Raw genomic sequence first — 14,985 nt, 5'->3', positions numbered from 1 at the left:
CAGTCCAATCTCTTCTTGAAAGTCTCAACTGAGTCTCAACCAAAGGCAAGCTGAGTTGAAGTCCACAAGTCTTAAAGCTGTCAAGTTTGAAGACCCCTGCTGTAGGACAACACATTCCCTTGTCCAAACTTCTGTAAATAACAAGACCAATGTTACAAAAGTCTAAAATAAAGAAAAAACTTGACAATGCAGCCTTGACACCAGTGAATGAAAAGAACAACATTTGTTTCTGGTTTTTTTTATATATAAATCCATTTACGTAAAGGTTTTCCATTGGATGAAAACTCCTTTTGAAGCAAAGCCAGTGTCCCCTCCAGATCTCGTAGCATCTCAAATGGATGCATTGGATCTGTTCCACAGGGGGGAAATGTCCATCTTCTGTACTCATGAGGTCCAACTAAAGGACTAAAGAATAGCAGGAATCCTTCACCCATCCATCCATGCAAGTCTACAAACATGGCTTCTGTTGTAAAAACTCACAAACAATATACTTGTCAACATGCACAACATTCCCTGAACGTGTTTCCAGCATCAATGTTTCCAGGCCTTTGTCTCCCATTTCCCCACCCTTCAGGTATAATTATTTGGCATCGTGTGACTTCTTTTTTTTCTTCTTCTTCTTCTAGTCACTGATCTACATTTGGAATGTACATTCTAAGTTCGAAATACTGTAAAGAAAAAAAAAAGGAAGGAGGAAAACAGAAAACAGAGACAGTGGTCTTGATGCGGACATCACTAAGAGGAGGTTGGTGTTGCATGCCCTGCTCTTCACCCATCAGCATGCAGAAGAAGGCTGGAGGTGAATATGTCTCCTTCAAACAAAACAATGTCGAAAAAACAATTCACAAAAATTAAAGCAGGAGGCCATTTGGCATTTTAACCAAAGGCATATAGAGGCTTTATGTCCTAGATACATTCCATGTTTTCTAAGTCTCAGAGTTCCTTTTGTTTCCCTTCACAATCTTGGTACAAAGAATGAAGATCGATTGGTCTTCGCTGTTTTTAGTTTTTATCTTGGGAAATAAAAGCCGGACTTCACTGCATCAATATCAGAAATCAGCGTCTTAGCCAGGAAAATCCCAAATATCTAATGAAAACAGGGGAGAGAATGAGAGTGAGAGTGAGAGTGAGAGTGAGAGTGAGAGTGAGAGAGAGAGAGAGAGAGAGAGAGAGAGAAATCCAATTTATAATAAATAACTGATTTCACAGATTTCCCCTAATAACAATAGTAACCAATATTATCTCGTTGGCTCTTTCATGTCTACAAGGCACAAATGACCAGGCTAAAATTATATACTACCTTGGAGACATTAGGCAAAGACCTAGTTCTCTGGAGAAGGCGCTGGTGCTTGGAAAGATGGAAGGAGGAAGAGGAACAGGAAAGAGGAGGAGGAGGAGGAGGAGGAGGAGGAGGAGGAGGAGGAGGAGGAGGAGGAGGAGGAGGAGGAGGAGGAGGAGGAGGAGGAGGAGGAGGAAGAAGAAGAAGAAGAAGAAGAAGAAGAAGAAGAAGAAGAAGAAGAAGAAGAAGAAGAAGAAGAAGAAGAAGAAGAAGAAGAAGAAGAAGAAGAAGAAGAAGAAGAAGAAGAAGAAGAGAAAGAGAGAGAGGGAGAAAGGAAGGAAGGAAGGAAGGAAGGAAGGAAGGAAGGAAGGAAGGAAGGAAGGAAGGAAGGAAGGAAGGAAGGAAGGAAGGAAGGAAGGAAGGAAAAGGAAGGGAGGAGGAGGTAGGAAGGAGAAAGAACTGGTCCATGGCATGCCAGAAACCAGTCCATGCAAACAAGCATAACCCCATCGTCTCTCCATGGAACTGGTCCTGCTGCCCAAAGATTTGGAGGCTGCCAATCTATCTATGTGGTTTCTAACAGTCAACATGTATTTGATGGCACATAATTGATATTTCATGTTGTTTCATGGCACATAAAATGTTTTGAATTCAAAATGCTGCACTTTCAAATGCCCCACTGGGTTAAAAAAATAGAAAGAAAAGATCTATGGATATTCTTCATGGTTGACCCACTGGACTTTTTCCCCCAAAACAATTTGATTTTCCACTTTTTAAAACATTTCACTCGTCATCCAAGAAGCTTCCTGAGAATGGAAGAAACTTCTTGGATGGGAAGTGAAACATTTTCAAAGGAACCAAGAAAGTCCAGTTGCCTTTTTTTGGGGGGGAAAAGCACCTTTGGGACCAGGTTCTAAAGAAAGGCATCTGGCTGAATCTCTGCCCTGGTATTTCTGAAACTGGTGATATCTCTCCAACTTTGAACGAGATGGTGGTGTGTTTCCATACTCCTCCACTGTCTTCTTAAGCTTTTAAAGGTGAAAGGAGGGACTGTGATAGGTATGAAGAAGAATCAAGAATAGCCTGTTTTCCAACCTCAAGCAGAAAACCTCCAGCAGTTTTCTTACTCTACTAGGAGTATTCTGAGCTCAAAACACTCCTAGTAAAATCAGAAAAACCTTGAAACCTTCTCTGTGTTCAATAACGGAATATTAAAGGGAGATTTGGTCAATTATTATGGTTGAGGAAACCATTTAAATAAGCTATGAAAAGCAAAGTAGGAACAGGTAAGGAAAATGGCAGGTGTTTAAACAATCTGTCAGCCTTGGAAGCCATTTTTTACTCGGAAGCTCAGAGGCTGCCACATTAAGTGCCTGGGAATTTGGGAGTGGGGAAAACCTAGAAGTATCATGGAAGAAGAAACATATACAGAGGATCAGTCGACCAGGTAAAAGTCATTATACCCAGAGAAACAGGAACATGTTGGCTCACAAGGTTACGACACTGGGTTGGAGGTTAGCAAGCCTGGTTCAACTCCCATCACCCACTCTCAGCCTTAGAAGCCATATTTTATTTGGAAGCTCAGAGGCTGCCACATTAAATGCCTGGGAATTGGGGAGGGGGGAATTCATAGAGTGGTGGAAGACTAAACAACAACATTCTTTTCTCAGAGAGTCAAGGATATGTTTCCCTACACCCGGAGGGGAGTGTCTGGAGGAAAGTCTCCAGTTGGGACGAAGATCTGGTTGGGCCACGTGAAGGACTGATGGGTGCAGGAGATGGATCTTTGATTTCTCTTTTGAGAAGGGAAAACCCAGAACTCTCAGATTCGGGTTTTCCCAGATGTGCCAATATGACAACTCAAATAAAATGGAAATTTGAGGGATTGTTTGTCTCGGAATTTAATGGTTTGGAGTTGGTTAGTTAGCGCTGACACAACCACTGTTTTAATAACTGTCCCTTAATAAATGGATATATTGCTCAAAAATTTATAGAATAGCTTTGTCAATTTCTATGCTACAATTCTACTTCCCTGCAAACTTTTGCAATCTCAGTTTTAGAGAGAGGATGGGACTTCAGTCTCACCCACATGACAAAGCTTCACAATTTATGGGTAACTCCTAACAGTGGGATTCAGCAAACTAACTCTCTGCAGTCTTTGTCTGGGAATGCTGAGATATTTAAAAACAAAAATATAAACCGAAAGCTCAGCTACCCAGAAGCTATAAAAGGGAACCTCTTCTGTTGTTGAAATGATTGAAATCTGTGGATTTTCACAGAGCCTCTACCTCTAGAAACGGTTTTGCGGCCTAATATATGGAAGTTTTCCAAAGCAGCAGGCAGCTCATTTTTTATAATCTGGCCTTTACTGTGGCCAAGAATTCATCAGTAGCAAAACAGGGCAGTATATAAAAAAAGAAGAGCTGTATATTTCCTCATTCTACATTCACTTTAGATAAAACTCAGCCTCTTTGAATGACATCATTAAAATGCTCTAACTTGGTGTCCCCATAGTAGGAAATACACAAATCGTAGTGGTGCTCAAACTATCAGGCTTCAAGCTGCATTCAGCGCAAAACTTCACATCCTGTTCTCTTTCCAAGGCATCTTTTATGCTCAAAAAAATGTGAGAAAACCCCAAAGCCCATTTGGCCTACAAAACAGGACATGCTGTGAAGTTTACAGGTCAAACTCATTTGTAATTAAATGTGTTGCAGACCATCTCTTGCAGATAATGGGGATGGTGGTCGATCCTTGGCAAGTTGGGAAATGCATAAATTAAATATGTAGCCTGCAGTCGCTCACCTGCAATAGTGAAATCGCAATGAAGACGCCTGCGATGATATAAATATTTCTGGGTAGCCAGGCTTCCAGGGCAGCGATGCAGCCCCTCGTATAGATTCGTTCCTCCCAATTCGATAAAGACTAGAAAAAGAAATGGAGATGGGTGAGATGCAGGACCCAAAACAAGATCAAGGCTTGGATGGAGACCCACCAGACAATATTCCAGAACATGAGGAGTTTTTAATTGTATTTATTTAGATTATTTTTGTTTTTTGGTTGTTTGGTAGGTTAGTTGGTTGGTAGGTTAGTTAGTTGGTTGGTAGGTAGGTTAGTTGATTGGTAGTTTAGTTGGTTGGTGGGTGGGTGGGTTGGTTGATTGGTAGGTTAGTTGGTTGGTTGGTTGGTAGGTAGGTAGGTTGATAGGTAGGTAGGTAGGTTGGTTGATTGGTAGTTTAGTTGGTTGGTTGGTGGGTGGGTTGGTTGGTTGGTTGATTGGTAGGTAGGTTAATTGGTTAGTTGGTAGGTAAGTAGGTTGGCTGGTAGGGAGTGATCTGAAAGATAGCTTAATCCTTACAGGGCATCCAAAGCTCTAAACAAAATGGGGATTTATCCCAGTTCTGAGAATCACAAGGTTCAAGGAACAAATCTGTTAAAGCACAAAGAAACCATCCCATACCAGCATGGAGGTAAAAAGTCTTCCATACTTTAGAGCCGCGGTGGCACAGTGGTTAGAGTGCAGTACTGCAAGCTACTTCTGCTTTCTGCTGGCTGCCTGTAATTCGGTGGTTTGAATCTCACCGGGCTCAAGGTTGACTCAGCCTTCCGTCCTTCCAAGGTCAGTAAAATGAGAACCCAGATTGTTGGGGGCAAGAGGCTAACTCTGTAAACCTTAAGTCTGTGCTGAAGCCAAATGACTGAAAGATCTACCCATTGGCCAAGGTGTTGGTGATTTGGGAAAGTCTACTAAAATGGAACTGCAGATATCAAATCAATGCCTTTCCTACATGGGAATTAACATATTTCATTGGCTAATCATTTGCTTTATTCTTCCCCCCCCCCCCAAGATCTTCTATCTTCTACAGCAGAGGTCCTCAATCCCTGGTCCATAGACCGGCCCTGGTCCGTGGCATGCTAGAAACTGGTCCACTCAAATAAGCAAAGCCCCATTGGTGGGATGCAGGCAGCACATGAAACCATGCTCCTCCCAGTCCACGGAAAAACCTCCACTCTACAGAACTGGTCCCCGGCACCCAAACATTTGGGGGCCACTGTTCTACAGAACCCTGCGATGATGAAAGGATGTGAGCAATGATGGAAGGGAGAATGAGGAAACACTCACCATATTTCTGATGTCGTAGCCACACTGGGTGTTCACCACATTTTGCTAAAGAGAGAGAAGAAAAGGAGTTGATGTAACTTTTCATAACACTTTTGGGGAGAAATCTATTTTGCCTTTCCGCCAAAGATTCTCCATGAGACCCTTTTTGCTCTCATTTTCCGACAGAGCGATCATCCTGTGATTGTTGGATACAGTGACCAGATCAAAATTGTCCTAATTTTGGATAACAGCACTCCAATATGTGACGGGTTGTCACAGAGAAGAGCGGGTCAAGCTATTCTCCAAAGCCCCTGAAGGCAGGACAAGAAGTAATGGATGGAAACTCATCAAGGAGAGAAGCAACCTGGAATTAAGGAGGAACTTCCTAACAGTGGGGACAATTAACCAGTGGAACAGAAGTTGCCTTCAGAAGTTGTAGGTGCTCCAACACTGGAGGTTTTTAAGAAAAGACTGGACAGCTACCTGTCTGAAAAATGTATAGGGTCTCCTGCTTGAGTAGACAGTTGGACTAGAACCTTGGAGGTCTTTTAATCCAACCCCCTGCTCAGGCAGGAGACCCTATATCATTCTGGACAAATGGTTGCCCAGTCTCACCTTAAAACCTCCAGTGTTAGAGCATCCACAACCTCTGGAGGCAAGTTGTTCCACTAGTTAATTGTCCTCACTATCAGGAAATTCCTCCTTAGCTCTAGGTTGCTTCTCTCCTTGATTAGTTTCCACCCGTTGTTTCTTGTCCTGCCCTCAGGGGCTTTGGAGAGTAAGTTGGGATAAGAAGACAAGAAGTAGCTCACCGCAGGATCCTGGATACAACAGGAAAAGGGGACTCCACATCTTTCCCGACTTTTGCTCACACTGCTACAGTTGAAATAAATGTTGAGGTTCCAGTCATTTGGACCCTGAGCACCACAGCATTGGTTCTGCAAGAGAGAGAACAAAAGAGAGAAAATGCATTTGAGCATCTGAACCAGTTGTTATACCGGCAGCATCCCACCCCTGGATATATATGTATTGTTAATTTTATATTTGTAATATACAGGGTTGTTTTGTTTTCCTTTTTTGTGTCTTGTTTTGTAATAAGTCACCATGGGTGAATAGGCGGCAATATAAATTCAATAAATGAATTTTGTAATTCTGTGTCTTGTGTTGTAATAAGTTGCCATGGGTGAATAGATGGATAAATTCAATAAATAAAATAAATAAATACATTCTTTTTTTTTAATTCTGTATTTCGTATTTTTATCTTTGGTAAAAAATAAAATGAAGGAAGGAAGGAAGGAAGGAAGGAAGGAAGGAAGGAAGGAAGGAAGGAAGGAAGGAAGAGGGGAGGGAGGAGGGAGAAAGAGGGAGAAAGAAAGAAAAAGAGAGAGAGGAAAAAAAAGAAAGAAAAGGGAGAGCATTCATTCCTGGCTCCATAATTTAAAACAAAACATGGTTTAGATCAGCCATGTTTAACTCAACAACTTACCATTTTTTGCAATGAATCAATGATGTTCTGCAAGTCAATGTCATCTCTGTAGGCCTTAATGTTGTTTTTGAAGAAAGTCTCTACTCGGTCTTTCACCCAGTCCTGGAATAAGAATGCCAGAACAGCCAAGGCCAACTCCAGAATGAAAATGAGCACAATGGTCCCACAGAACTACAGCAAGGGAAGAAGGGATGGAGAGGGGGGGGGGAGGGAGGGAGGGAGGGAGAGAGAGAGAGAAAGAGAAAGAGAAAGAGAGAAACAACCAATTTTAGGAAGAAGAAGAATGCTTCCATCAAAAACAGAAGAAAGCCTTTCTGTTGAGGGATCCTCGGTGCTCTCTGAACTTGATTGCAGATGTTTCATTGCTCAAACTAGTAACATCATCGGGACTAGTCATTATCGTGAACATCAATCTAGTTTACCTAGTTGGGGTCATGAAATGTCCACAAGAAGACAAGCAAGCTCAGAGAGCTCCAAGGATCCCTCATTTCAACTCTGAACTACAAATATTCTCCTTTATTGGGAATCCAGTTGGTTTTCAACAGTGCTCCAGGGAATGCAAGCTGATCTTTTAGGTTTAGGAGGTCATCAACAATTTAACTGGAAGATTATTCCATGGAATTGGCCAACCGCATGGAAAACACCAACTGCTCCAATTACATGAGATAATGTAGATAATTCCCAACTGTGATCTATCTGGCTGTTCCCCATGATTATCCAAGAGAACTTTTGAGTTTGGCTCCTGACGTTATAGATGGAAAAGGTTCCCCCAAAGTCAGAAAGTCTGAAAATCCTTGAAACAGGTCAAGACTTTTCCTGCAGAAAAAAGGTGACTGCCTATTTTCACAAGGAAAATAAAAATTCGCCACACCCCAGCAAAACCTCCTGGATGGTGGCATCAACTAACATCGCAGGCTTTGCTTGTAGCAATGTTCAAATTCTATCAAGATACTGTGCCATAATTTGCAGCCTTTGACAATGAATAAGGAAAGCTAGATAGAGAAAATGGTTTCTTTGAAAAAAATGGGAGCAGGAGAACAGTGGTTAGCAATATCACTTATGTCAGATTGATTTGAGCCACAAGACAAACAAAGAGAGAAACTGAACCTTTGAAGCTCCTTACCATTCTTTTTGTTTGTTTGTTTGTTTCTTCTACCTAGCAGTTCCTCAGCAATTAATGTGAATCCCAAAGAGGCAATATAGTTATGATATTGCATTGGGATTACAACCCACAGTATTCCCAAAAGCATGACCCAAAGCTGAGTAGTCTGGAAACTACTTTGAGAAAGTCGTGTTCAACGAAAGGCAACGAAAATGTGAATTTTCTAATGCGTTGTTCTGAATTTTCCAATTAAGTGACAGCCTTTCAGTAACGCTGTTAGAACTGGGATGCAAAGAAATAAATGGCCACTAGATGGTAGGAATGTTGCTCCCATCTGATGTTGGTTTGGATTTTTGGATAGGTAGTCCAGTTCTGCCTAAACGGTTCTTCCCCCGACAAAAATATACCAGAATCCAGCAACTTACAAATTTCAAAAGGCAAATATTTTCACGCAGGGCTCCCACGCAGCCAGCAAACCCCAGAATGAACATCACCCCTCCGACGAACAAGATAAGGACCACAGGATCAAAGCCATGCAAGCGTGTCATCTTTGACAGGTCAGACAGCACACCCTAAAACAGAACACAAACGAACGAGGATGAAATCCTGCTGAAGCTTCATGGGTTTCAAAAAATGCAGACATTCCCAACAAGAATCCAGAGTACCGTGAGCATGCCAGTTCTACAAAAGTACAGAAAATGTTTAGCCTTTTGACCACAAGTGCAAAGTCCTATTTTCCAAGAGTCTCACTTCATTTACTCTCCTTAAATAGGTTTATGAGGATATAGCAGAGGATGCAAAATGGAGGGGGGAAATGGCAGGATGGGTGGCCAAAAATTGTATAGTTGAATGAACGAATCAGTCAATCAATCAATCCACCATCAATCCTATGAATTGCCCCCTTCAAAAAAATCACCAATCTCTTTGTAACATGTACCAGCTTTGTATAATCAAACAGTCTGCAGATACCTTCTATTTCAATGTCAGAATTCACACTAGCTATGAAATAGCTTGTTGAGAATTTGGTTAGCTGGAAATGAAAAAATGGTGGAATCAGACTAAGAAGGTGGTAGGTGACCTTTCTGGAGAAACCAGTTTGAATCTCAAATTCTGAACTACTAGGCTAAAAAATAAAAGGATATTTGTATATACGGTCTTTCATTCTGACCATAAGTCAACCTCAGAAAAGACCAAATGAAATTTTCCTTCCTTCCTTCCTTCCTTCCTTCCTTCCTTCCTTCCTTCCTTCCTTCCTTCCTTCCTTCCTTCCTTCCTTCCCTTTTTTCCTCCTCCTCTTGTTCCTCCTCCTCCATCATCCATTTCACAAACAACATTTCTTAGCAAACGACTGTTGCAAATCCAAGGAAACTTTTCCCTTTTTGGGATTGTATTAGGGGTATGACAGAATTCTTATTACACTAAAAAGTTTGTTTGTATTTATTAAACAAATTTGTATAGCCCTCCATCTCTCCCAAAGCAACTCTGGGCTTACCGATGCTCATTTTACTGTTGGCTTGCAAATGAATCCAATTCTGTAATGGACAAATAGAAAATCTGACTAAGAATGCTCAAATGAAGGGCTAATGCGAGATTTTTAAATGGGCAAATGGATTTTCAGAATAAACAAGGAGAGAAAAAGAAAATGCCACTTGCCAAGATGCTGTTCCCAAAAGGAATGCGTTTTAACACTTTCCTTAGGCAAGCGGGCAGATCGTATTTGCTTCAATATTTTAAACCTTTGGTCCAACAAAATGCAACTTAAAATTTACTTTGGATTTTGAAGTGGGATTTTAACTGGTAATAATTATTCGCCATGCACCCTTTAAAAACCACAGTGCAATTCTATTTCCATTGAGATTTTTTTTAAAAAAAATCTTTTCAGTGACTTGCTGTGGCCCACCAGCGGTCAGCAGAGCTGACCACAGATTCAGACAGTGAGGAGGTTGGGGAAGGATCTGACAAGGGCTCTGCATCAGAGGCAGAGATGGGGCCAGGGCCATCCGACAGTTATCAGCTGCCTTCAGAGTCGGAGATCAGTGGGACAGAAGAACAGCTGGAGCCTGTTCCCAGGGTGCGCATGTGCAGAGTTGCCAGAATGGGATTCAATTTTTTTAACAACTGGTTCTGTGGGCGTGGCTTAAGTAATGGGTGTGGCTTGGTGGTCATGTGACTGGGTGGACATGGCTTGGTGGTCATGTTATTGGCTGGGTGTGGCCAACTCAATATCACTCACATCGAGGCACGCATCTCCTGGCCTGGCGTCTCAAGACTGTGGGATGCTGCAACAGTCGTAAGTGTGAAAAAAGGTCATAAGTCGCTTTTTTCAGTGCCCTTGTAACTTTGAATGGTCACTCCACACAAGCAAAGTACCAGCAAAGGAGGGGGAAAAAACTCCAGAGATGGTCCTGAGACAGGAAGTCTAGTCCTGCCAAGAATGTAATAAGGGTTAATGGAGAGGCAGTTTCTGTAAGCAACACCAGAATGTTTCCTTCCTGCCTTCCTTACAGGATTAGGCCAGTAATTTCTTCTAACAACCGGTTCTCCAAACTGCTTAGAATGTTAACAACCGGTTCTAGCGAATAGGTGCAAATTGGTAGAATCCCACCCCTGGAAGAAGGGAACAGTTAAGGAACAAGGGTCAATTCAGGAGTAAAGGCTCAGGTGGACAGGGAATGGCCCCTCCCATAGGGAATAAAGAGGAGTGAAAGGGGAGTGTGGTTTGCAGGAGACAATCTGTTCCTGACTTCTTGCCAAGGAATTGCTGCTACAGCATGGTGTTTGGAAGATATCAGCCTGGCAACTGTCCAAGCCTGATAAAGGTCTGTAGTTGTGAAATCTCTTGAAAGACTGTTGGCTGGGACTTTGCGGAGAGGAATTCAATTTAACCTAAATAAAAGGGGTTTTATTGGGATGAGGAGTCGGCTTCGTGCTGTTGGGGAAGCCTAGGTCACAACATCACTTTCCAAAAAGACACACACACAAAAAGAGAAATTCTCTCACATAATTCTCTAAATTCTGCACAATGATGTTTTCCCAGAAGCAAATTTACTGGAAATTGGGTTCCACTAATAAATCCCAGAGAGCTCAAACAGGGCTCCAGCTTTTTGATCAGTGTATCCTTGAGGACAAACCAAGGGTATCACTGGCCAAGGAGCCTCTGAAAGGCCAGACCATCTGAGGAGGAGGAAATAGAAGAAGCCTCCACTAGATGGAATAAACGAGCTGAAAATGGCACAGAGTGGCTTTATGGCTGTTTGGGGCAGGGTTTGGTGGTGGTTGCTGCAGCCGTTTCCTGCTTCCATGACAACAAAGCCAAAATAGCTGTTCACTTACTTGACGGCTGTTTATTAACTAGCACTTCTCAACAAAGAAGCCGTCAGTTCTCTAGAGTGGCTTCTTTGTTTTTAGACACCATCAAAAGCAATCATAAAACCCCTCAGTTAGAAAGAGCTGGTTGAGCTAAGACTGCAGAAACAACCGAGGGAAGGATGGTGAAGGCGGCAGAATGGCGGGAATGAACTGACTTGTTTGATATGGAGAGGGGGACACAATATATACTCCAAAGAAGATGAAAAGTCACTTTAAGTTTCTTTTCTTTCTCTTCATTTTCTATTGTTTTCAACTCCTTCCTTCTTTCCTTCCTTTCCCTTCCCATTCTATAGTTTCATGTTGATCTGTTAACTTTTTGAAGTTTCTTTTCTGTCTCTTCATTTTCTATTGTTTTCAACTCCTTCCTTCCCCACTCCCTCCCTTCCTTTTCTCTATTTTCATGTTGATCTTTTAACTTTGTGTATTTATCCACCTGTGTGTGTACATGTGTCTGTGTGCATAAAAGAATAAGTAGTGTTTGAGCACACTACTCACTGCAAAAACTACTTGGTACAGGAAACAGCCTAGACAAAGTTAGTCACCCTAGTCAGCTTTCAGCTTGAACACACCCAGTGAATAGAGACTACACCTGAGAAGCTTTTGGTACCACCCAAGTGGAATCACCTTCTTCTGTATATACAATTTCAAGTGTTTGAAGACCATGACCATGTTCTTCCTTAGTCTTCTCAAGGCTAAACATTCCCAACTCATGTATATCTTTAGAGAAGTTGGTTTCTAGTCCTCTTGATGAACCAAACTGTCTTTCTTTGTCTCTGAACCTTCACTGGTTTTTCTTCCACTTTCACATCTTGGAAGGTGTGACTAGACACCCAGCCACTCCATATTGGCCTACACACAACCCCCAGAGAACATTCAGAAATGTATTTATTCACTTGCTAACATCAACAAACTTTGGAAGAAAGTATATTGCAGCGTCCAGGTGAAAGGCGAAGACCCTAAAAATTGTTTAACTGCTTTGTAGGAAAGTTAATCATGAAGGACATATTCTTGGCAACTGGTGGTTTCTTTGTTGTCATTGTTGTTTGTTTGTTTGTTTGTTTGTTTAAATAATTGCACCAGCTATAAAATCAGGGGAAAGTGCTGGCAAAGGAAAAAGGAAATGGGAATTGCACAGTCAAACCTAAGCATGCATGGAATTCTGTGATGGAGCATCCAAAACTCCAGAAGTCAAACTGTTCCATTGATTATGCCAGACTTTTATTGCCTCTTTGATGAAGTGATTAAATTAAAGAATCGGGGAAAAACAGTGGATATAGTTTCCTTGGACTTCAGTATAAAGTAATGGCTCTTTGGCATTCTATCTATTTTTCAAATGGAGGGTTTGAAAACATTTTTCAAAAACTATCTTCAGTGCCTACGAAGTACTTCAGCCAAGGCACTCTAATTTACATTCTGTTGGCTTCAGATCACATCACAATAGGTATCCTTTGTGAATGCAGTGGTTCAACAAAGGACACAAATTGGCACGAAAAACATGCTTCTGAATTTAATGGAGAGTAGAATAACTGAAGTTAGAAGTTATATGTGCAAAGAATGTGGGCTTGAAAACATGAGCCTACTCCGGTTTACTCAGAGGCCGTGTTTAATGAAACCCACTTCTAGGAAAACATGAAGTTCAAACCCTTAAGAGTAGCTACTCCTGAACTTAGCTGGGCTTCTTTTTGAGACATTTATAGAGTTAAGACTAAACTCTTCATTCCTGAATGAAGAAGTGATTTCACACCAATGAATAAAATCCACATGGAGATACATTTTGTTATGTGTTCCTTTATTTACTAGTCTTTGTAATCTAGCTCTCTAAAGATAGACAGGTCATCTTTCTGTACTGAGAAGAGATTAGATCCTACGAAGGAACTCATCTGCTTACTTTTTCACTCCATGCCCAAAGACCAGCTCCAAGAAATGCAACACCAGCTAACTGAAAAAGAAAAAGAAAAGCATAGGTATTATTTTGTGCAACCAATACAGAACAGTCAGAAAACACCAGATACAGAAGAATCAACAAATTCATGTGTAAAAGCTTCTCCATGTGATTTTTCTGTAAACGTTTTAGGTCTATGATGCATGTTGTTGGGGGAGAATCTGCCTTAGCAAATTTGCACAAACAAGATCCATGCTGGATATGAGTTGTCTAATAAAGAGATAATGCAACCATTGCATGCTGGATAACTTGGCTCAAACATGTCCATTTCCAACAGTGGTGACAAATAACCAATATCCATACTGGGGGTTAGAAGGAAAAGGATGTAAATAAAACTCACCATGTTATAAAAATTGTACAAAGCTAGAGTGTGGGATATTCTTGGCAACCAATCTCAGAAAGGCTACTCAGCTGTATGAAAACAAGCAAGAGAAGAGAAGCAACAGAAGTGAAGCAAGAGAAGAAAAGCAAGAGAAGTGAAACAAAAGAAGAGAAGTGAAACAAAAGAAGAGAAGTGAAACAAAAGAAGAGAAGCAAGAGAAGCGAGTAGCAGGGCTGTATTACTATTATCCTTCTCGTCTTTCCTATTACTTTCTTCTACAGTATTAGTATCTTATGGTTTATCGCTTTGCTGCTTGTATGTACACCAGGAACTTCTGCATGGAATCAAACTCCTTGTGTGCCCAATCACACTTGGCCAATAAAGAATATTCTAATTCTAATTCTATCCAAAAGGAGAGTGAAGCTTGCTAATTGCAAATATGTGGGAAGGAAGGAAGATGGGCAAGGTTTTTTGCACCAAATGAGAGTCATGCAAGGAAATGGTGACATTAAAAAAAGAAACATCAGATCAGCTAAAAAAAAATGAAGGAGAACAAGGACTCCATCTGGTAGTTGAAGGCACAGGAAGAGAGGGAAGTCTCTGGGATGAGATAACAGATCCTCCCGAGTCAATTCGTCTGCTATCTTTTGTTGTTTTTGTTGTTTAACAAAGACCATTCTCACTTTCCAAAGGCTGGGGAGACAGCTGAGCTAGCAAGTTCACGTGGCCTTCCTGAGCCCTCTTACTTGCTGACTCCACAAGACTATTGGGAAAGAGAAACTCTGCAAGTAAGCTATCAGCATGGCTTGTCCAAGCCTACATCTGGTCAAGCTGCCTGTGTCAGCCTTCAAGATCTTCTACCTTTGCTTTGCATCTTTCGGCTGCCATAAGTAATGGGGGGAGGGGGGGAAGTATGGGAAGCGAGCTGGAGGTATTACAAACTAGTATTGTATAAACTGAGGAGGGGGGAGAGTACATTCTTGCTTAGGTTTCTATTTCTTGCTTAGCTTTTTCTTCTCTGCGCAGCTGCAAACCTTTATCAAAGTATGCCAAGGTCAACGGACAGAAACTTCATCACCACCTGAAGATATCCACATGATGATATTCACAACTTCTAATTGGAAGAACCATATGATTGGGGGTGGGAACATTTCCATGAAGAGAAAAAATTGAGTAGCTGGTGGCAAAATTGTGTGGACCAGTCGAAGAAGTAATCTATACTTTTACCCCCTGCAAAAAATAATAAAAATACATCCTTTGATTCCAAAATCAATTTGTTGAGGAGTGTGTTAAATTAGACCATTCTACCTCACATCCTTGTTTTCTGTAGAAGAGAATTTTCTTATCTATTCCACCATATAAGAGGAATAAACATAAGAGTCT

At 41.4% G+C, this 14,985-nt stretch overlaps 1 protein-coding gene across 6 annotated transcripts in view; it reads right to left on the bottom strand.

Annotated features, from left to right (window-relative positions):
- Nucleotides 1-222: 222 nt before the first annotated feature.
- TSPAN14 (tetraspanin 14) overlaps nt 223-14,985 on the bottom strand; it is a 51,135-nt gene continuing 36,372 nt past the window's right edge. For all 6 annotated transcript variants that reach the window (XM_087963957.1, XM_087963959.1, XM_087963958.1 and 3 more), the window contains 7 exons: nt 13,227-13,277; nt 8,395-8,541; nt 6,868-7,038; nt 6,194-6,319; nt 5,403-5,447; nt 4,085-4,204; nt 223-1,087 (listed from right to left, as the gene is read on the bottom strand). In XM_087963957.1, coding sequence (XP_087820083.1) covers nt 1,010-1,087; nt 4,085-4,204; nt 5,403-5,447; nt 6,194-6,319; nt 6,868-7,038; nt 8,395-8,541; nt 13,227-13,277 — 738 coding nt within the window. In that variant the 3' untranslated portion in view covers nt 223-1,009. The remainder of the gene's footprint in view (nt 1,088-4,084; nt 4,205-5,402; nt 5,448-6,193; nt 6,320-6,867; nt 7,039-8,394; nt 8,542-13,226; nt 13,278-14,985) is intronic.

This window comes from Notechis scutatus, chromosome 4 (assembly GCF_049901735.1).
Source record: "Notechis scutatus isolate UNSWTSFEM ecotype Mainland chromosome 4, rNotScu1.2, whole genome shotgun sequence".
Classification (NCBI taxonomy): Eukaryota; Metazoa; Chordata; class Lepidosauria; order Squamata; family Elapidae; genus Notechis; species Notechis scutatus.
The sequence above is the reverse complement of the archived record's forward strand: the minus strand, read 5'-3'. Positions and strand labels throughout refer to the sequence as shown.